The following is a 24374-nucleotide window of genomic DNA, read 5'->3' as shown; positions in this document are numbered from 1 at the left end:
AACAAGTTAAAAAAACAATCTTGTATAGTCAATGTATTCAATTATAATCTCTATTCATCCGTTTAAAAAGAAATATAACATCATGTTTGCATGTACTTGATAACATTTTGTCATACAAACTTACTTGGTGTAGATTACTGTAGAAGCTTACTAAACTTAATCTAGGTACTTGGAAATACTGTAGTAACCCACCCCACACTCAGCTTTGTACGTCACTAATTTATTGAGAAAAATACAAAACTACAGTAAAGTAAACACATTTGCTGATTTACCTTTATTAATTAGTTTTTATTAATGATTTTGACACCTTTTTTCAAGTTAAACACAGGCCTACTACTATCATATGCTATTTATTACTGTATTTTGTATTCTCATCATCATCTTTTTATTATTAGTATTTCTGCACAGCGTCAGCTACATCATCTTCATTGATTTCAGACAAGACAAATGTTCTTCCACCAACATTTAATATTAGTTGGTTATTATTATCAACTAACTTTTAGGATGGGCTTTAAAACTTTCACATCTTTTTATATTAATATATTATAATATCACAACCTGAAAGAAATAAAATAATTATTTAACAATTTGCATAACACATTTAGAAATAAAATTAAACAAAGGTACTGTAGTGTAAAACACATACAGCATAAAAAAGCCTTCATAAGGCCTTAGTTAGGCTAAGCCTTAGCCTAGCCTACAGACAGGCCCTAGCTAGGGCCTACCTACCTATGTAGGCTACAGGCCTAGTAGGTTAGGCCTAAGCCTAGGTCCTCTATTAAGCTAGGCCTAGTAGCCTACTACTACTACTAGGCCTAGGCTAGGCTTGCCTATTATGATGAGCCCTAGCTAGGCCTAGCTAGGCCTAGGCCTAGCTAGACCTAGAAGGCTATAATCAAATGATTTATTTGATTTGAAAAGACTTCGAGTCTGACATCAAAGCCCCGATATGGGTAAAAACCCTACCTGCCTAGGCTCCTAGCCTATGTTTGGTACAAAATACACAAAATTACGTACATTAATTATTTTTTATAAATAAATAAAGTTGTTGGAAAGCCTGAAATCCGTCGCAAATGGCAAATCATAATTTCATCGCACATCACATTTCCTTTCAATTTTCGAAGAAGAAATAACGGAAATGACGTCACATGGGCAATGAAAACTCCAACGTAGCAAACGTCCATAGCCAACGTAGCAAAATGACAGTAGCAAACGGCCAAAAAGTCTTGAATTCGTAGCAATCGGCCATTTGAGTTCTTCAGAACGTAGCAATCGGCCATTTGAATTCTTCAGAACGTAGCAATCGGCCAACAAGATCTGGATATATATATATATATATATATATATATATATATATATATATATATATATATATATATATATATATTTTATATGTAATTAATATATTATCTTATGTCGTAATTGTAAGTTCCACAATCTAAATAATATTGATTTAAACAGAACTATGAGCCCTATTAGAATGTCCACTTTAAGTAGTGGATGTGAGTGGACTAGTACACCTAGTTTGGGAGCTTTCAATTTGAGACGCGGTCAGGTCAATCGATGTATTGCCTGGACAAACCTGTGTGGAGGAAAAAACAATGAAAGACAATTATCAACCTTTCTTTCAAGATGTGCAGTCATTTAGCGCATACACAGAAACATGAACATACGTAGAATGACAGCAATAGCTGCGTAGTCACGTGCCGCGTTTTGAAAACGAAAGGTGGGTATACATATTATAGTCTAGGCAAAAAATGTGAAAAAAATGAGTTAGGGGGAGTGGAATGTTAGAGGCTGTCAACATAGCCAGATATTATTATATAATCTACAACTAATTTGATTATTTTGTATGAATTCAAATGATTCATTTTTATTAGAATTTAAAAATAATATAAAATTTTTGGATTTAATGACAACCAAGATTAACGATAATAAACGGGAAAAAAACGATTTCCGAATTAGTCAAATGTTGATGTTTCTAGAATATAATGTGCTGTCATGAAACGGCCTAATCATGGCATTAATAATGTCGTCTCATCTCTGGTATTATTGAAGCTTAAGGTAAAGAGAAAGAATACACTCGGGCTGTACAAATAAATAATCCTGTAACTCATGAACCTAATGGATAATAATGACAATTGGAAATCTAAGGAAACGTTAAATGTCATCCTAGCAGACACAATACCGGTGAAAATTGACAGTACACAAGCTAATAGTTCTCTGTAACATGTTAATGTCTTTAATGTCGTATCTATACGTTACGTATATTGATTTTTTTTGTGGTTTATTATCTTACATAGGGTACATAGTAAGGTAAAGTTGCGGACACTACAGTAATCTGTTATGGCGCTTTGTTGCAGGCGACTGATTGTGTCAAATCAATAAATGAAAATCAAAATCTAATTTATTGATTTTGTGAATTAAATTATATGAAATATGTCTAAAGTGAAAAACTACTAAAACATAAACTAAATTGTATTTTTCTAACCTTTTAAAAGTATATAGTTTCTTTACATGGTTGTTTTTTCAGCATTTAATGCCACTTTGAATATATAAACCTGTTTGTATTCTTATGTGTCAAGTACAGTTTAAATTTGGTTATATATTTTGTATATTGTATTTCATGGCGATGCTGGTCGGTGTTTTTGACACATTTTTAGACCTTGAATACAAATAAGGGGAAAAATAAATAAATCCATCATTTTGTTTTTAATATCTTTTGTCTTTGTTTTTTTTTCAACATGTTTGTTGGGATTTCCCTCTAAAGTAAAGTTTCAACTATAGGAACACATTGAGTGACTTAATATAAAAATGAGTAATATATTGAGGTAACATCAATTCACATAGTGGCAGTTCGTTTTACTAGCGTTTGTAATAGGCCTATATTATTCGTACGGCTTGCGATCGGCGACCAGTTTAAACAACACAAGCAATTTAAAGCAACTCTTATTGTGTGATCAAACGCTCTTATAACTCTGTGCCATTAACTCCGATAGGTTTCAGAGATACGTCCGATATAACTTAAACTCAGACAAGTTTGAATGTAACGATAGAAATACCCTTATACTCCGCCGTATAAATAACAGCTCGTGTACATGAGTTACGTGATGGCATGTTCCCGTTTGAACGCTAGACAAGCAAATAACTCCGAAAGACCGTGATTTAACTACGATAGAGAAAGAGCGTGTAAATATAGTTTACATTTTTACTCTTAAATCAAAAATGCATTACAAACACAAATTACAATTTGAAAATGTGAGAAAAATCACTATCTATGCGACAAACAAGTAATCTTAATAAAATTGAAAAAGACTAGGTGCGAATAAAATCAACCCACGAGACGGATTTGGTAATTAAATCTGTAATTTAAGGGAAAACTGAATTTATGTATTGACATTTACAGTGATTATAAAAAAATTATTTTTGAAGTGATAATATTGGATTGAAGATAAAATTAATATCTTGCATACAAATATTACTTGGAAAGGACAATTAAGTATAATTATTAATAATCTAACGGGAGAAAATATGGCTAAAATATAACAACGAAAACAGACTACTACAAGTACTAATCTTCCAACAATGCTACCCAACACCCCAGTGCTATTTGACAACACTAATGTCCAAACTATTATTGGATGTCTGACATAGCAATGATTCCTCATTATTCCTTCACCTGGATGCTCTCCAGTCACACCTACCATTCCCCCCATTGTGGCATAATCTTCGAAGCCTTAATTGTCTGATACATCTAAAGGTTCGAGGTTTTCCAATGCTCGGTTTGTCTTCCAAATCTATAATTGTTGTCTTTTTATGTGATTAATAAACACAAATATTTTATAAAAATATATTATTAATCAAAAGGCAAATTATTGAACAAATGACAATGCTGTGGGTATCAGTGGCTGGATCTCAATGGAGATACAAAATGACAATGCTGTGGGTATCAGTGGCTGGATCTCAATGGAGATACAAAATGACAATGCTGTGGGTATCAGTGGCTGGATCTCAATGGAGATAAAAAAAAAAGCGAAAAGCTAGGAAAATTAACAGAGCTTTCAGGCAACACTAGCCCTTTTCATCAGTGCAACACAAATATATTATTTTTACACTAAATTAGATTACCAGTACATTAAACAAATTCATTACGCCTTCATGTTGATCATGATTTACATTGCAATAATATGTTTATACAACACTTAATTTCTGTATACATCCGTATTAAAGATTATGAACACAATATCGTAGGCTAAACGTCGCGTAAATAATTTGGTGCCGTCTTGCTTAGACAACCTAACTAGGTTGAATATAATCGGCTACGCGGTGCACAATGAATGCACTTGTGGCGTTGTATACAGCGTTATTGATGACCTGTATAACAAATACATTCAGTCATCGATTCAAAACGGGTATTGTGATTTATAATTATGACACTAATTGCGAATAATATTATTAAAGGGGCAGTCTCACTATATAATTTTGTATCAAAGCGTCGTCTTTTCTTGCTTGGGTTGTGCAGATTCTTTATGTTCTCACATAACTCAGAAGATACGCGAGCAAAAATTTAAAGAAGCGACGGCCAGTGGTAACTCAGGCTAGGAGGTGTAATATTGAATTATTTTCAAATTGTTATGTTGGTGATATGTAAGCACCTTCGTCACAATATTGTAAACCCTCCTTTAAAAAAAGAAGAGAATAACACTACATTTTAACGTCAGGCGGAGAATGGTGCCATTTCGCAATAGAAAGGATTCGTTTTCACGACACGGAACTCGATTAGGCATCTGTCGAATCGACATGTAATTTGTGTATATTTAAAAACACAATAAGTATGAACATGCGTAGAATGACTGTTAGACTCATAGAAGCCTTGATGAAGTAAGCCTACCTAGTGGTAACCATAGAGCGGTTCCGAGATAACGACTATACTTCGGCTTTATTCGATAGAAGATTGAAAAATTGGTTAGAGAGAGTATACGGTGTTTGATTACATTAGTGTTTTATTTGTTACATTATGTGTGGAAGAGTCTATATAGAATTGATGTTCCGCGTTGTTATAGTCAATATGATTAATCCATGTCGTTTTGGTTAACCTATATTATTTTATACATATTTAAAATAATTAAAATAATTGTTATTATGATTATATTATTAATAAAAATGATATTTGCTAGTATAAATTTCATAATAAAAATAGAAATAAAGAAGAAATAGCAAAGACATTATAATGGAGCGGCAGCTGTTCCTGAATATACAAAAATAAGTATCGTAATGTAGTTTATAAATTTAGGCGATCTTTCGTTTTCGCGACATATTATGTCGCGAGAACGAAAGATCGCCATTTTGTGGCCAACCAAAAGTACGTTCCCTAGTGTGTTTGACATACAAAACAGGCAATTAAACAGATAAGAAACGATGTTGCAGATTTGTTGGTGCAACATAAATAACCTAAATAAACATTCTTGTCTTAAAAGTGTATCCATTATCCTACTCTACATACATCATTGCGGCATATATTTCAACAAAACAGATAAGTAATCAACAAATGATCAATTTTCTTTGAAGTTGCGAAATCATTATATATGGGATTGGTCATTTATTTGAACAAATATTGAAATTGATTGATCTTCGGCAAACTGCAATCGTATCTTAATTATTACCCATAATTCATTATTGAAGATTTTAAAAGGATTAATTTTTAGGTTTTCTAAATTGGGATAACATTCACAAAATGATATTTTCACACGTCAAATGACGTCATGATAAATAAGAACAATAATATGACGAATAACGATGTTATTGATCATGACGTCATTTAATTATGTTATTTGTTTTATTTGGTATTCATTTCATTGAAGATATACAGTACATGGTCGTGTTTCTAAGATGGAAACTTTTCTAATTTATTTTGTAGCTTATTGATACAGGTTTCACGGTCGATAAAAGAAATAAATGAAAAAGAATAAAAAATAAATACATTGAACTGTATATTTAAATCAGAATAAAATCGTTAGTCACATATCTAGGTCATTTCAATGGTACTAAAATAATAATTACGGATGATCGTGGTTTAATAGAATTCTCATAAGTAAGCTATTATAATTTCTGTCGTGCTCTACTTGTGGGATGATAGCTCTTTTTCGATAATGAAATGAAAAAAAAAAATGATATAAAATCGATTATGATTCGTCAGTTAGACTAGATTCCCACAGGAATGTAACGCAAGGAAATGTATACGTAAGTATATTGACCAATCACATGCGACACTTCATAAGATTCGTTGCTTGTGATTGGTCAACCTACTGGTTGCAGATACGTAATTGTTTTTGTCTTAGTAGGGAAAACAAACGTGTACGTGTAAATATTGATCATTATGCAATATGGGAAATTGTTACGTACAAGGTTTTCGTTAAAGAAAAAGAAAGACACAGTCGATTGGGGTTACACTAACCCCTCTACATTCATCAAGGAATATTAATAAAAAACACATACAAACCAAACGCCAAATTAAATGTTGGACAGTGGTATAGAACAACATTGAAAATTGTACTGTAATTAAATCGAAATTTTTCTATAATTCCAATTGGAAGTCTGTAATTAGAAATTAGAATCGTACTTTATCCTTTCCCATATTATTCTCATCATCATTAACCAAGATGATGTTAGTATTATATATTGGTATGCATGGTAGGTCGACTTAATTATAGAAATTATATCGTAATAAAATTACATTTAAGCTATAATTTTCTTGCTAATACCTTCACAAAATCACGATGTCTAAAGCTACGGGTTCTCGTGATGTTCTGTCAAGAAAGGTATACCTTTTTAAATTTATATTCTCTCTGCTAAGCAAACCATTTAGCCGATTATCTGTTCATAATTATGGATACATTCTTAATACAGTGTCACATATTTATCATGTGAAACCTATATAATTTATATCCTAACCTTAGCCTATATCATTAACATAATACAGGCGCCACATGTGATACATGTGACACTGTCACTGTATGTATAACATAATTTTCCTAAATGACTAGACAGAATGTGGAGACACAATACAGGTACTGTTGGAACCATGAAAACAATTAACTCCTTATCATTAGTTTTGTGATATAAAATTATATTTCAGAATAAATACTTAAAGTTCTGTCTACACTATCATATTTTATGTGACAACAAAATTTGATGTGCTATATATGGACATGATGTGATAACACTACCATATTTAGGCATATCACCACCATATTTGGGCAGATAATAATTTTTGTTTTGTTTTGTTTAGTTTGATAGTGTAGACAGAGCTTACCGTAATGCATTATTTATATTTATTGTTTAATATTTAGAATTTGTTGCAAAGGATTAGTATGCTTTACGATAAATAAATCCGCTTTATATATTTATTATTCATTTGAAATTCAATAACATCGCTAGGCCATAGGATCAAACTGGGTTAATAAATTAGGCCTACTCTACTTTATGAGCCTATATTAAAATAATCGTATTAAGGAAAGCTGCAATAATGCATTACTGATTTTAGTAAGACAAGTACTATAGTTCAATGCATACATATTTGTTTAAACTACTGTATTATATCTGCCAATGACGAGAAGCAGTGATTTATATTATCTTTTTCGATCTAGTCACAGTGGAATTTTTTAAAAGAGGCTGTTGAATGTAAAGATTTTTTCCCGTTATTAGTCGCGTGGAAGCGACTCTATAGTTCACTATGTCGGTCGGTTGGTCGGTCTGTCTGTCTGTCGGTCTGTCTGTCGGTCTGTCTGTCGGTCCGGTATCACTATGCGTTTTATCGCTTTCTGACCTTATCTTGATATCAGTTTAATCTAGCTAAGTCAATTTTTCACAGAATATTCCTTATGGCCAGGAATCGATGTGGTTATGTTTTCACGATGCGCAATAAAAAATTACGCGGTATACGCACGATTTAACGAAATCACGTTTGTAATCATATCTTAACAACCATGAATCACAATTAAATAAAATTTGGTACTAATAAATTTCAGGGCATAAATCATCGTATGGCAATACAATTACGTGCGTAGCGCATGTAACGCATGCGTACGCGCGCTTAAAATTTTCAAAATTTATTTTCCATGAAATAAGAGTACATTTCAAGCAATTTTAAGTGTTTACAAAATTGCCATGAGTGCGCATATTTTTGCGCGCGCACTGCGCGTTAAATGTTATTGCGCATTCTTTTTGCCCGATTTCTGTTTTCTTGACTTACTTTTCAACTCGAAATTACGTTATACGAGCACGTCGAAAGTGACAGGCTACGCACGTGTAAATTTACAAAATATATAAATGCTTTTAAACATTTCAACATTTTTAAATGTTCAGTAATTTCGGTCAGTATAGTTCACTATGTCGGTCGGTCGGTCTGTCTGTCGGTCTGTCTGTCCGGTATCACTATGCATTGCAGCACGCGACTTAATGGCTGTTGGCCTTGTTTATTTATTTATTCACTTTAAAAAAAAAATATTTATCTATTGACTACATTTGGAAAATTTATTATATATAATTTTTGAATTCCTTTTTTTTTTTCTGGTGGAACTAGCCTTAAAGCCCTCTGGGCTTATTTAAGTTTCTCCAGCATAAGTGCATTCTACTTTAAAAAACTCTCATGTTATTACATATTGATCTTATGCAAATAAAGGTTGAATTGAATTGAATTGAAATTGAATTTGAATGAGACAACACAAACCACGGGGCTAACAAACAGTTATCATCATCACAAAAAATGTTGGAAAAATTTAGATTTGGTAAATCGTTCATAAAATGGATACAAATAATTTACACGGATACAGTGTTTAAAATAACTAATAATGGTTGGATATCCAAAACTTTTAAAATGAACTGTGGAGTAAAAGACAGGGCTGCCCATTGTCCGCATTGTTATTTATTTTAGTTGCCGAAATCATGGCAATTAACATACGAGAAAATCGTAGAGCGCCCGTTGAAAAATGCATTAACAAAGCTAAAAACCTACAAATTTAATAGTTTATACAATAATTTAAATATAGTTTACAATAAATTGTATAATAAAATACATAACATATAAAGAAAACCCAAGTATAATCTCAAATATTTACAGATATGTGTTTAAAAATGTACAAATCAAAATGGCCTTCCATAAAATAAAGTGCGCCCTCACTCGTCATACTTTTATCGGACTTGTATGGATGGTTAAAAAAGGCATTAATTATGAAACACGATGCGGTTTGTTAGTTATTGCCTCTGCAAGAGGCAGAATATTATATTTTCACAAATATATTTCTAATTTTTATCATGGAAAAAAAGAATTGTATATATTTAAACACATTACAACCTCCAGTATACCATAATGATGGATTAAGTGTATATTTGTATATCTGCTGAAGCGTAATGATCTACTACTACTAGTTTTGCTGGTTTTATTTTTAGACATTCTTTTTTTTTTTCACAGCATTACTTGCGTGGATATCACAATGCATTGCATATTTTGAACTATCATTCGCGATTATGATCTTAATTAGAGTAAGAACCAATCATTTAAGGATAATCCATTTCGTGTAGGCCTATACGAAAGATACTAGGCCCCCTACCTCAAGTAGCCCTACTTTCACTTTCCAACAATTATTAAGAGCGTATCAAAGGGGCTGGTTGGCATTCGTCTGAATCAACATTTATCATTTTTCCTTTTCACCCGCCGATGCCCCCACTGCCAATGGGGAGGAGGAGCCGGTTTGATCCTCTCTGAATCCGTCTGGCCTTCACATCGTACCGATGTGTGAAGTTTGAGCCAATAAACGTCATTCATGACGATTCTTTAAGTTCGAAGTCGTCTTCCAGAATTCAAAGCATTCTAAATTTAAAGTATTTTCCCGTTTTTCCACCGTTCACATTTCACTAAATAAAAGAAAGTGAGAATGTTGGAGTGTGATGTAAGATTCGCGAGAAACGACATACTGTATTACCCAATTCTCCCAATTTTTTAAGACGTGACGTATATTAAATACATTCTAATATAAAGTGTTTTGGTTGAGAGTAGTCCTACAATTATTATTGGACATTTTATACACAAAAGTATGTCATAAACGATCGGTTCACCTCCACGGCCTGAAAGTTCTCACTTGGGACAAAAAAGTAAAGTCCAGAAAAAAAGTTTTATATGCATTTATTTCAAATATTGTTATCCGCCGAGTCCGACGCATTTTAATGCATTTAGAAAATTTAAAAAGCTTGGGAGAACACAGTAGTTTAATTTGTTGGCTTATTCAAATACTTATAAATGACGTTTTAAACCTAAAAGATGTAGGCTATTTTTCCCAAAAGTGAAGATGAACATTAATTAATTAATTGTAAAAGAATAACACAGTTATCCGTCAGAAGTCTTCGAACAGAAAGAATCTTCGGTGGCAGGATTACATTTTCTAAAACACGAAATTGTCTCACACATCATACGATATGGATGCCAATAAACAATTCAAAGAAAATTAAACAAAACTAACAATCACAAGGATTCTTTGTTGCGGATAACCAATGAGAAAATATTTCAGAGTACTTTATTAATGTAAATCTTTATTATATCGTATATGCGAAATGGACTGTCATTTAAAAATGATTCTTACTCAAATTAATATTGACTATAAACAAATGCATTGTGATATCCACGCAAGTAATGCTGTGAAAAAAAGAATGTCCAGAATATAACCAGATAACTAGAAGATCATGACGCTATAGCATATACAATACGGCGCTTCACTTAATCCATCATGATGGTAGACTGGAGGTTGTAATATGTTTAAATATATACAATTCTTTTTTTCTATGATAAAAACTAGAAATATATTTGTGAAAATGTAATATTCTGCCTCTTGCAGAGGCAATAACGAACAAACCGCATCGGGTTTCGTAATATTAATGCCTTGTATAACCATCCATACAAGTCCGATAAAAGTATGACGAGTGAGGGCGCACTTTATTTTATGGAAGGCCATTTTGATTTGTACATTTTTAAACACATATCTGTAAATATTTGAGATTATACTTGAGTTTTCTTTATATGTTATGTATTTTATTATACAATTTATTGTAAACTATATTTAAATTATTGTATAAACTATTAATTTTGTAGGTTTTTAGCTTTGTTAATGCATTTTTCAACGGGCGCAAACGGCGTCTCGTAATTTCAGTCACGCTTCGTCGCATTCGCTGTACACAATAATACGACATGAGGTAGTTATAAATTGGGTATAAAAGTCTAATTTTCTCGTAAAATCCCAAGTTTTGCAAGACGCAACATCAAGAAATGTTATTACCTATATACATAGAACCTACGGATGAAATTTTATTAGGGTACGTTCTTATACCATGGTGAGGGTGATTTTTGACTGGACTACTATATGTATCCATTTGAATGTACAGTTAAATTTACTAAAATGAATAAAGAAAACCATACAATTTTAAAAGACATGCCAATATTTTATCTACAATTATTAAATGTGGCTGTGATTCTAAACAATATTATAAGTTCAGAACCACTAACTGCAAATGAAATCAAATCTCAACAGCTGTGGGAAAATAAATATATAACTCTGGGTAAGGTAATTCAATGTACCTTAACAATTGGTTAAATTCGGGATTCCGAACAATAAATTATATCATTATTAATAATGAACTAATAACATACCAAGAGTTGCTTCCCAAGTTGATTCATAAAGAAAATGGTTTCATAGAATATTTCTCAATTATCAATGCTATACCAAATAAATGAAAACAAATAGTAACATCACCAATTGTTGAAAATGTAAATGATAAATAAGTATATATAAGTTTATTTTATAAGAAAAAAAAATCTTCAATATTTTATAGACACATTGTTAATAACAAAGCATCCATTCCAATATCTCAAGCAAAGTGGGAATTTGAATATGTATATATATTTAATTGAATAGATATACAAATATTTTAATATTGATGTATAAAGTTATTTTAAGTCTTTTTATTGGTATATATATATATAAAAGTTTTACATCCGGGTATGGAGCGTCTCACATACACACAGAGCCAAAATACTATTTTAGACTTGCACAGTGTATGGACTCTAACCTTACGGTTTTTCATTAAATAGATCAACTTTTGCATTCTTCTTACTCATCTCATTCATTTTTGTCTTGGTGAAAAGGGAGGGTATTTTATATTCCTCCCCTGAGTTTATAGCCTCTCTACCCGAACACGAACACGAGCTTTATTGAATAATTACAACTGTCAAAAGTACGTTTTTAATCAATTTTTATCGTCTTTTATTAGGCATTTTGTTAATTATTTTATGTATTTAAATTACTTTTTTTAAATGTAAAATAATGAACGCAATGTTTTTATTACAATTACTTTTAACATTGTAAGATATAAACGAGAGGAAAAAATATGTTTAAAAAATATAATATTTATAACAGAGTATGATAATAAAAGTGGGACGAACCCACACAAGACAACAACAAAAATCATCACAAAAAGATTAATTTTGGGCTTAATGTAAGTTTGCATATGACATTCAACAAAATAAAGCCGTGTTTCCACAAAAAATTAACCGATAATTATAATTAAAATCAGATAATCGGATAAATGCGATCATTTTTAACCTTTGCTATGAAGGACAAATTGTTGCGATGCGATTGGGCACTTGGTTGTTTGTTAATGACTGATCATGCGCACTGTATTGGTTAAAAAAACCCGATAATTTTGTTTTGGCCGTGGCCGTGTTTCCACGGCCTGAGATACAATACAGATAATTGGCTAAATATCGATGATTGTGGCATCATGTTCAGCATTCGCAATCAAGCTCCGTGTTTTCCATGTCACAATGTCATCACCATCGAAAATGTCCCTCATAAAACTTTTCTCCGCCGTCTACTAACAAGCTCTGTCGTGTACTATACCTGCTCGTGTATGTCGTAACATATGAATCAATTGATGTGTCTTAATCAGATTTACCTTCCAATCTATCTCAAGATGCACTTCCTAAACAATCCTTATTATCAACTGCCCGTTCATTTAATTTCTGTGATTCGTCTCCATTTTCTGTTATAGCATTGACATTTTTTTTACTGTCAGCGTTCATGATGATTTATTTACTACAGCTGTACAGTCATATTTTAGATAATGAGTTCTAATGTATACATTTTTCCGATTTGATTAATATCTGTTATTTTAATCAATTTAAGTTTATTTTGAAAATAACTCCAGATAATTACGTAACTAAGATTAATACGATGAACGAATGGGGTTCTATTATAGCTGGTCAGTAGCCAACACTGTGATGATTGTTGTAAGTTGTAAGGCAGTATTCTCGTACGGTATTATGGCTATAAACTATAAACAGTAGATTTATTTTCTGTTGACTGCAATCTTTCTTCGAAATACGTGATTGTTTATATCTCCTAAAAACTATACATTTCCATTTTTTCAAACGTTAATAACAGGGACCTTAAAATCGAAATAGGGGTGTCCCAAAAGAAGTGTTCTACTGTATAAAAACACATGCAGGCATAATTGTATTATGAAATGTTATGTTGAAAGTATATCATTCGATTCGGTTTATGTATTATACGCCCTTCAAGGTTTATATTCCTATAAAGTTCACATTAGAATTTTACATTCTATCAATTTATTTTGTTCTATTAATATGTCGAATATTATTTGCATATCTCAATGCGATCAAGACGATAAGAAGCTAGCAATCAGAAAGTTCATGACAGCTCTAATAATTCTCCGAATTGAAACATGCTCCTGAATGTCAAAAGATACCTTGCGGGTATTCGAAACAACCCCCAATTAATTGTAAAATATATCGACATCAACATTTTAATGTCATGAGGTTAGTGCGTGGTTGATATTATTCTGAAAGAGATGTAAGGTGCCGTACGGTATGATGAGACTGGGTCCAATATCCTGATTCCCCTAGTACCTCTGTATTATACTTTGCTCAGTACCTTAGGAAATTTCCGTGATACAATGTCACTTGTGAAACTATATTGCATTATTCATTTTAAAGTTAGGTTAAGGTAAACAGAATTATTAAGACTTTTTTTAAAATCTTACTTTTTAAATTGTTCATACATATCCAACAGCTAGCACAAACTCACCCATTTACAGGATGGATAAACTATTTTATAATTTATCGTGTTTATGGAGTGGAGTTGAAATAGTTACAACCCTGGCACTAGGTCATGATTGAATCCCGGACCTTGGGATTGGAAGGAAAGCACGTTAACCACCAAGCTACAGCTCCACTACTTAATATACAAATTATAAAAATTGCACCTAAATATGCAGATGTCAGGAGATAGATTCTAACTGACTATCGACAGTCACCTAGTTTGCCTAAGATACAATAATTACAGGTTGATTTTCATAACACGCGCACAAAACATCTTGAATGTAGGGAGTCCGTGGTTTAGCGTTCACTGACGCTATGACATCATACCTGGTGGTACACTCAACTCGACGAATGTATCGTCTGTTTGACTCGAGACCCACGTCACTTATTATACTTCACTATACTATTACCAGTTACCACCCTGCTATTACTGTCTCTGCGGTAGGTTGAAGCAACTTTGTAAAAGCATGACTTTATTGTAGGGCGCCAACAATCTTTTCACAGTGATTTGAAATTACGAAAAAAAAAAGAATGTATACTCACCGCTGAATCGCATCGTATTAGCTTTAAATGGTAATCTTTTAACACTGTCGGATGGTCATTTACATGCTGGAGTGCTAATAGCGAAGAGTAGTAACTTTGATATCCTAGCATTTTCATCGGAAAACTTTCTGTGGTTTCAAGTGGGTAGAATCCGGCTAGGTAGATCACTGGTTTATCAATGAATTCATCTGGATCAATAAACGAAAACTCATAAAGAGACGACTCAGATGTAAAGTTGCCGAAAAACTCTTGGTCTGTGCCAAGATTCTCCTCAACATAGGATTCTTGTGAAGACGGTGTTCCTATAGCAACGGCTAACATCATGAAACAAGTGATGAAAAATATGCTAAACATATTGCTTGACACAAACAATCTGAAAAGACAAATATATACAGTTATTACTGTACCGGCTGGTAAAAAAAAAAACTCGGTTGCTGGGTTAGGATAGTTACGGTAATTAGTTACAGCAAGAGTTAAAAATGGGGTCCCAGACACTGTAGTGTCAGAAACCCCAACCAACCAATGCATTTTAGACTGATACTAAATGTCCAGTACACAGGAGTCAAAAGCTAATTTACCACTAATGTACATGCAATGCAGTGCGCGCATGGTTTACTTGTAAAGACAAAATTGATCCTTTTTTTCAAATTGGCTACTAGCCAGTACTAATGGAATACTTTCCACTAATCAAGATATTTGCATTGATCCAAACGCTTTTTTTTACTTTCTTACAAAACATCTCAGTTAGGCCTTTAGAAATATGGTATGCTTACTTGGCTTAAGAACATTCAAAATAGAATAAATACAAATCGCATCGATAGCTAAAGAGTGTACAACCTATGTATACGGAAACAGTAACATTTTAAGTTGTAAGTTGTTGTGCAACGTGATAGGCATGAATATTGCGCGACACACCTAGGCCTACTGTTTTATACTATTGGATCACCCGCTTCTATAAATTTCGAAGATTAGGCCAGGCCATAACAACATTCGACGCTCAATTGTTGGCCCTTGAAGAGTAGCATGTTTGTTTTCAGTCGTGTATATTCTAGCCTACCGCGTTGCAAAACAATTTTTTGACAAAAACCCAGCCATTCAATAGTAATTTTAATGGGTGAAATGGTAGACGATAATGCATAGGGAAAGATACGAAATCATCCATTCAAATGGCAAAGATGGCGAACTTAATCGTGTATATTAGTTTATTTTTTATTTTACTTAGCCTAATATTTAGGGTATATTATAATGTGAATACTAAATCGTACTATTTACAGGCTCAATATGTATGCGTTTGTTACTTTCTATTTAAATTTTCAGTCAGGAAAAAGAGCAAGACAATCGAACAACATGATGCTGAGTTCCGGAGATCAAATGATTTATCTGTGGCTGCGCCCTTTAACATAGACCGCATGCCGCGGAGAATGTGTACAAAGTACAGTACTGTTGGTATTTGTCGCAGCCAGACATAACATCGAAGGACTGTTACGAGGTCCTATCTAGACAAGGCGAGCTAGTGTCCTGTTAGATTTCCTTGAAGAGAGCGTGTAATTTTAAATGTTGATTATTCATTCATTTATTTATTAATTTTCTTTATTTCGGATAGCACATCCATATACAAAACATACAAAAGAAAAAGAGAAAAACACAAATAAGCGTGTTACTAGATGCAGGTACGTGCAATAAAGCAATAATACGATGGTAAATAGTAACTAATTAGACGTATTGAATGCTTTACTCGCAATATTACATGTTCAGCTCTAGGCTTGTGGATGTAAAAGCACACTCGATCAGCCTCCAAATAGATTTTGATCATTGCAAGATGAATATCTCATCTTTTAAATTGAAAAGCGTAAATCGAACATCTATCCTCCAGTGTTATGGAAGGGCTGTGTGTATTTCTAAACACTTTTCATTGCCGTAATGCACACATCGTTATAAAACAAGGATATATATGCCCGTACAAATAATGAATGAGTATGAGTTGAATGCGGAGGAATTATTCTGTCTACAGAAAATACAACTGTTCTTAAGTACACTTTTATTCAATTCATTCATCCGCTTTTATCACGGAGACTCTTGACTTTTGGACGCAAAAGCAGAGCAGTTACGGCGCACTTTTCAGGTGGTTTCCCATCAGAAACAAAATAAAACATGATTCGAATAATTAACATAATTAATGGTGGCCTAGATTTGATAACAAATGTATCGTTGGGCATGGTCAATACCAATGGGCTACGTCATAAAACGTATCGAAATAATCACTCCTATGTCATACATTCCATAACTAAAGTGTCACATACTAGGCCTACTTTTCTTTTACCAAAACCGCTGTATCATATAACTTTATAAGGACTTGTCCTAGCTTCGCATAGTTATCTACCAGAGTTGATTTCATGGTCTCAGATATTGCCAACTTTGGTGGATAGGAACCAACTTACCCGGGAAAATAATTAAGTGTGAACTGGCTCTAAGATACCGTACTGAACAAATTAAGATAGGCCTAGAGTAGGAATGATCGCATTTCTAACGCAGAACAAATTTGGTGGGTAATAACCAACTTACCCGGGTAAATAATTAAGTGTGAACTAGCTCTAAGATACCGTACGGTACTGAACTAATTAACATAGGCCTACAATAGGAAAGATCGTATCTCTAACGCAGAACAACTTTGGTGGGTAATAACCAACTTACCCGGGTAAATAACTAAGTGAGAACTGGATCTAACATACCGTACTGAACAAATCAAGATAGGCATTCAGTATGAAGGATCGCATGTCCAACGCATAACAACTTTGGTGGGTAAGAACCAACTTACCCGGGTAAATAACTAAGTATGAACTGGTTCTCTAAGATACTGCAAAACACCTACAATACGCATGTATAACGCAGAACACGGTATTACGCATAAAAGAAATCTACCTACAGTAGATTTAGATATCATATATTTTATGATTGAAGACTATAATACTCATCAAGTCCTCCGGGCAACTAAAATAGTTAAATTATACAGGCAGATAGATAAGTATTACCATTAGCAATATGCCAATCTTTAGCCTACATGATCTTATAATAAGTATAGAATCAGGTGCCGAAACTTACTGTCACATATCCCATATTAATACGGAGGTGTCCGTGCGAATTAGACCATACAGTCGTCATTTACCGTTAAATGAGCTGCACTAAAACACGAATTTATTAGCGTTATTGACTGTGACATCATTTACGTCGTATCATATCGCACAATTAGCCACCGGCAAACCAACTACTATGAAGCAAATTAAGAACGCATTGTCTTGCTCAACCTTGACAACGTAGTGCTGATGGATTTTAATGGTGAACAATTACATCATAATACGGTGTCATAACCAAAATTGTTACTTATTGTTTACGTTAAACGTCATCTATGTTATTTTCTTAAATTCTTCATATAGATTGGGTATTCAAATGCAGCTGCACGTGAAGGATGGTATCCAGGCTGTAGTTTGATTCCGTTTATTACTCCATGTACCACTTACTTCATAATAGAAATTGAATAATGCTTTAGAAGTGATTTCCTGATGCAAATGAAATCTAATTTGCTGGCGAGATCTTGAAGACGGTCGTTCAATAATGTATAGCTTTAGGATACAATATTGGTGCCAACTAACATCAAACATCAACAATCAACACCTGGTCATGCTCATTATAAGTTTGATCATTGTTTATATGGTTCTTTTTATTATACAGTATGAAATGGGTGGGTATGTAGGACTATATCTTATCTTGTCAGACAGTAAACGTCCTATACTCATTAGCTAACTTAAAAGTATTATGTCATCATTTCTTGTTGAAATAATGTTGACACTGTGATTGCAAGAGACAAGTTTGTCTGTGTTTTTGTCTGTATGTATGTGTCCCTCCAAGCTGAATTTTGACTCTGCAAACATGCAATGTATTCATGCTAATACGAAAGTTACGTTAGGCCTACATAATTCGTCACTTGTTATTCATAAATTTCCGATTCTATACAATTTGTACCATATTAGAAATGAGAAAACTGAACACAAGTGACGCGGCTAGGCCGCCGAGTTGACTGGGGCGAGATGGTTTAAGACCGATATACAGTGACTCCATTTGTGCGGCTACTGGGCTTACCCAACTAACCACTATGGAATTGAATCGAATCTTACTGATACCCTGTCTGCAAATAGAACCTACTGACAGAAATAACATGTTTTAACGTATTTAATACAGCTTTGCTTGATTACTAATTGCGAATCTCGGACACTGCAGAATCGGATGTGTACAGAGTATACTTTGCTATCGCTACCCAATCAAATTTTAAACCATGAAACATTTAACCAATCATTAGGCCTATCTCACAACACTTGTTCGCGGATCCTACCTTAAAGATTCAATAGTCTAAAGCTACAGATGTATATAATTAAATATTTGATCACAACACAACAAAGATAAAAATGTTTACCGAAATGTATTTCTTAGCAGTAGACGCAGGTAACAATTTTTTTTTATTGTGTTGTGATAAAAAAATACCTACTTGATATACACCACCAACACAGATAAGTCTTCACGCTAACTTTAACTCTTAGAATGATTCAAATCAGACAGAATTTAAATAATATATGCCAATATGTGATTCAGGTTCAAATTTCCTAATCAAAAGACGTTTTATTAAATATACAGAGGCAATTTAAGCGAACGGGAAAATGTTTTGTTTAATTCTGGTAAATCGATAGAGGTGGAAGTGGTCATTCCAGTTGATCTATTTGGCGTTCGATAGCAGGCGGCTGTGGACGTCAATACATTCATCCATCTGATTCCTATACCGTCATACAGCTCACGACGACAATTTTTTTAAAAATAAATTGCTTGTACTTTTTTTTTCATATGAATTTTCGTTCAAAAAATAGTTATATTGATTAAATCAGAATTACTATAATATACCAATGTCTCTAATAATTTGTGTAGAAAATCATAATCTTGGACCATTCTGACAACACTTTACATATAAATCACGTAACCAATTCCCTTTAATTTCGAAGCAAGACAGACAATAATGTTTTAGCTATTTAAGTTGGTATAATACCAATTAAGTGAAATAATTGAATTGAATGCTAATAATATCATTTATTCCTCCGATTAAAAAGATTAAATGCTTTGAGTAAATAAACGATGGTGTATAAATCTGATTATTACTATTACAACAGTGATTTCACAAATCCCTTTTCAACTTAAGTTAATAGTTTCGAATACTTTCGTCCTCAATCAACCCATAAGGGCCGCCGGTGCACGTGAACATTTACACGCAAAGCGACACGCGGCCGCGGCGAGCGTCAAGTCGAAGCTGTAGTAGCACGTAGCAAATCAAGTGAATTCTCGTTGGAAACCTTCACGAAATATCCGCGTTGAAGTTTAAAACTACACGCCACATTCAACTTGATGTTCACACTGAAAACGTTCAAAATTACGGTTCGGTTTAATTTTTTTTCCGCGTGTAATTGTCCAATGTGCACCGGCTATATAAGAAATAACATTCAGGATTTTTCATTTTAAAGTATGAATATAAGTATAGTAAGAAATATGTAATATTTGAAAAGTTGATAAAATATTCAGAACCAACTTAAATCATTATCTAATAATATTAGACAACTTAATTAAATTTGATTTCAATTGCCCGGATCATTACGTAAACCTAGACTCCAAAAGCCTTAAGCTCTAACATTACGGTATTAAATACATTATTAGTTCAAATTAATCCATTATGTAAATTTTCGTTGGAATTGAGTCACCATTATTAATTTAAAATAGATAAAAATCCAAAAACATTGTCGACATAAGCAAAGTTTAAAACAAGTCTTCGGGAGTGGATTTGAACACAAGACATTGAGATCGGAAGCCGAGCATCTTCACCGCCAAACGGAAGATTTACAACTACTAACTTTTAGCAGACGAGTTTTAACCCATAACCGTAACAAAGATCTCCTTGCATTGTAGAAAGACAATTTAAAGATATATTGTCACCTGAAAAAAAAAGTTGAATATTCCAATTTAATATCACAATAGTTATCCAATTTGACCAAAACTGGATTTTGAAAAAGGATTCAACAAACTGTAACAAAACAAATAATATTCAGATAAGCTGCCAGCCAATGGGTTTTTGGTTGAATTTAACCATTTATTTAAGTTCAAACGTTTTTTTGTTTTTGTTTTCAAACGAAAATGATTAACTTGTTTAAAACAAACTAACCTATTCAAAGTCTCATTTACTTTCCATGTTTTTGAGGGCCAATCTTTAAATAGAAAACAACTTTGGTTCTTATGAATTCAAATTCTTAATTGGTTGTAATCGTATAGTTGGTCAATGTGACAGTTGAGACGCACAATACTATTATAGAAACCGGGCGTCAATGTCCATTTTTAACAAGAGCTATAGCAATGATCAATTATTCTGCAAGTTTATTATACAGATTCGACGAAGAGCAGAAATTTAATTTCTCTTGATATGCATCAAACATTACACTGTGGCGAACAAGTGGCCTCATAATCTTGATTTGCGAAATTAGATCTAACATTTTGCCCCAAGCAAGCCCAATGCTATTAAATTAGCTCGGTTTAATTACTAAGACTCTTGGTAATAAAGCTATTTAAATGTTTACTTCCATAATTAATTCTACCAAATGTATGTGAGTATTGGATTTCCACAATTCTCGTTCAGATGAAATACAAGAAGTGGAATATCAAAAGGAATTATTGGCGTTCGTCGAGGGCTTAGTTATAATGGCGTGGCGTTCTCTTCTTAAAAAGAAACTCATTTGATTGACTAACTTTATTATCTTTGAAGATTAGGCCTAATATAGAATTCTGCATTACAACCTATGATAGTTGTGCAATAGAAGAAATCGAAACACATAACCTATTGAAAAATAAAAATCTCAAGTTGTATTTAAAAAAAAATAACAGGAAACTATGTCAATGTCAACGTAAACTAATGCTATTTTCAGAATGAATATCCGGTAATATTTTAAAATACAATAAGAAACTGCGGGGCTGTTTAAAGCCAAGCTGCGGCAACTTCCCATATATACATATCACATGTGTCTTACACAATAAATACCTAAATATTAACTTAACAGAACCCTTTAAATTATGACATCGTCGGTATTCGAACACTGGAAAGTCATTCAGTCGAACAGTTGGCTTACAGAAAAAAATGCTGTCATACCGGAAATTCTTTTGGAAAAGAGAGCAAGTTTATATTTTGAGGAGGCACAAACAGTAAACCGCAAAATACATTACAGCAGGCATTTTATTGCCGCTAGATAAGATACCGTATGGTATGATTTGATTTATTTTGATACCATACATGAACAAAACATACAAAAGCGTAACAATTATTTTTGTATGGTGCCGAAGATAGCCTTATAAATCCTCTAAGAGGATTTACATCCTGAGGGGTTCTTTCAAATCTAGCAATACCAGGGAAGAGTTAAATTACTTTCCCGGGAATATTAATCACGACGCGATGGATCATCCACACTTTTATTTGTGATGATCATTCAATCAACTCACGTGCTTTGAGCCTACGCTTTTGCATTGCGTTTAATTCGGAAACAAAACTATTGCAGTTTACAGCATAAAAGATAAGACATTATTTTCTATTCTTTTACGACTGAATTTTATGTGCAAGTTTGACTTTTAATGTGTTTTTTCTTCAGGAGTCTAGTGTCTGCTTACTTCACCACGCAAACCTTCAACAATACATTACCAAAGTACTTCACACAACTAAATAAAATATCAACATTTTAGAAATCTAACTAAAAACAATAATGGTGATTAGTGGTAACGTATGGAGTAATACATACTTGATGAAAATGCAAAATAGTAATAAAACTTAAGTAAGGTCATTTCAAGAGCTTTTAATACAAAATAAATGTCAGATATTCAAAATTGTTGACTGCTAATTGATGGAACTGCGTCCATAAAACATCCAAGAACAAAGCATATAAATATTTTTTAAGTAGGTTTGTTGTATAGCTCTATATAAATCATCTTGTAAAGAAAATAAACTATAGAAACAATATAGAATTGTTATAATCTGATCGAACCTGAGCTCATCCTCATGATGATGATGATGATGATGATGATGATCATCATCATCATCATCAAAGAAAGTTATTATAGGACTCGAACCTTCGATCACTTAATTTCAGGGAGAGTGCTATACCATTAGATTAGAGAGAGATATTGTACACTACTGTATTTATTTTTTCTCAACATTATTATTTTAGATTGTGAAGATTATCTGCGTGAAATCTAGGGATTCGTTTCTTTTATTTCGCTTAATTAAACGTATACAATTAGCGCCAGAGTAGCTTGGCTAGTTGCTTTATTGTTCGAAATCTTGTGTGGAAACCATAGGGTTTAATGAATTCAGATCTGCATTAATCATTATCATCTTCCGGCATTTGATTTTAAAAATATAAAAAATTAAAGTTACAATATGCACAAGACAGTACATAATTATAATAATAATAAGTCTAATATTAAACCTACATATTGGCTACTTTTACAATGGTCTCTCTCAAATAAAATAGACGGCGCATGTACTGCCTACATATTAATTTTCGAACGCGATTGCTACATTTTGTAACAAGAATAAACGGGTAGAATAATCATAACGAACGGCCATATAACGAAATTCAACGAGCATTCAACCAAATTTTTTTTTTTTTTTTTTTTTTTATTTATTTTTTTTTTTATTTATTTTTTTTTTTTATTAGGTATAACACTCAAAATGCAACAAAAGTTGAAAATCTTATGAGTTTACAAAAGGCTTGGTGACGTAACTGTTCAATGGAGTGATGATAGAATATCATGACCACAATATTTAATCAAAATGACAAGAATCTACCCAGGTGTGTTATAATTTTAATATATCATGTTGTATACCGAAAAACACTAAAATATACTGCTACATACTGTAATAGCCTTTCATTGTAGTCATGGGGACTGAACTGATTGAATGAATAATTCGAGCGAAGCGCACGCTTTATCACATTAATTATAATTTAAATAGATCTCTCAATAATAGGATTTGCTAACACGTTTCACAATTAAAGGTTACTTGAAAATGAACGGTTGAAAAATGCATTGCCAGATTTCATCAAACTAAATCATCGATGCATTGTGCAAAATGAGGTTGTAAATCGTCTTTCTCTGACGACTAACCACCGCAATTATTGGTAACCCGAATACTCAGTTGGGTTCGGCTACGTTCGTCTTGACACGATGATTGCCGATGTTTTTGTACCGTATTATGTACATTCAAATACATTGTGTATCTGATCAATCTTCCTAAATATACTCCCCAATTACAGCAGGACCGCCCTTTTTGGGACATCAATTAAAGGGAAACTTTACCGTGAAACGACTGGAAATATATGTTTTAATACTACGAACAAGGGAACATCCATGTCATAGGGACACTTTGTTGGGTCTTGAAGGTTTCACCTTAATATAGGTTCTTCATCATTCCAAGACCACAGTAATACACAAGTCAACGACACAGTATAAGTTCAACCTCAAATCTATCTCAAGGGGTCAACATCGTACGACGACGAGGCCCGACGAAACGTCTTGATTCGCAGTGCTGTCTGAGTTATCTCGA

General features: G+C 33.0%; 1 protein-coding gene across 1 annotated transcript in view; it reads right to left on the bottom strand.

Annotated features, from left to right (window-relative positions):
* Positions 1–24374, bottom strand: part of LOC140049612 (gamma-aminobutyric acid type B receptor subunit 2-like) — a 98481-nt gene that overhangs the window by 54794 nt on the left and 19313 nt on the right. The window contains exon 2 of the mRNA XM_072094545.1: positions 14708–15080. Within this exon, the coding sequence (XP_071950646.1) occupies positions 14708–15061 (354 nt within the window). The 5' untranslated portion in view covers positions 15062–15080. The remainder of the gene's footprint in view (positions 1–14707; positions 15081–24374) is intronic.

This window comes from Antedon mediterranea, chromosome 5, assembly GCF_964355755.1.
Source record: "Antedon mediterranea chromosome 5, ecAntMedi1.1, whole genome shotgun sequence".
Lineage (NCBI taxonomy): Eukaryota > Metazoa > Echinodermata > Crinoidea > Comatulida > Antedonidae > Antedon > Antedon mediterranea.
This window is presented reverse-complemented; position numbering and strand designations above follow the sequence as displayed.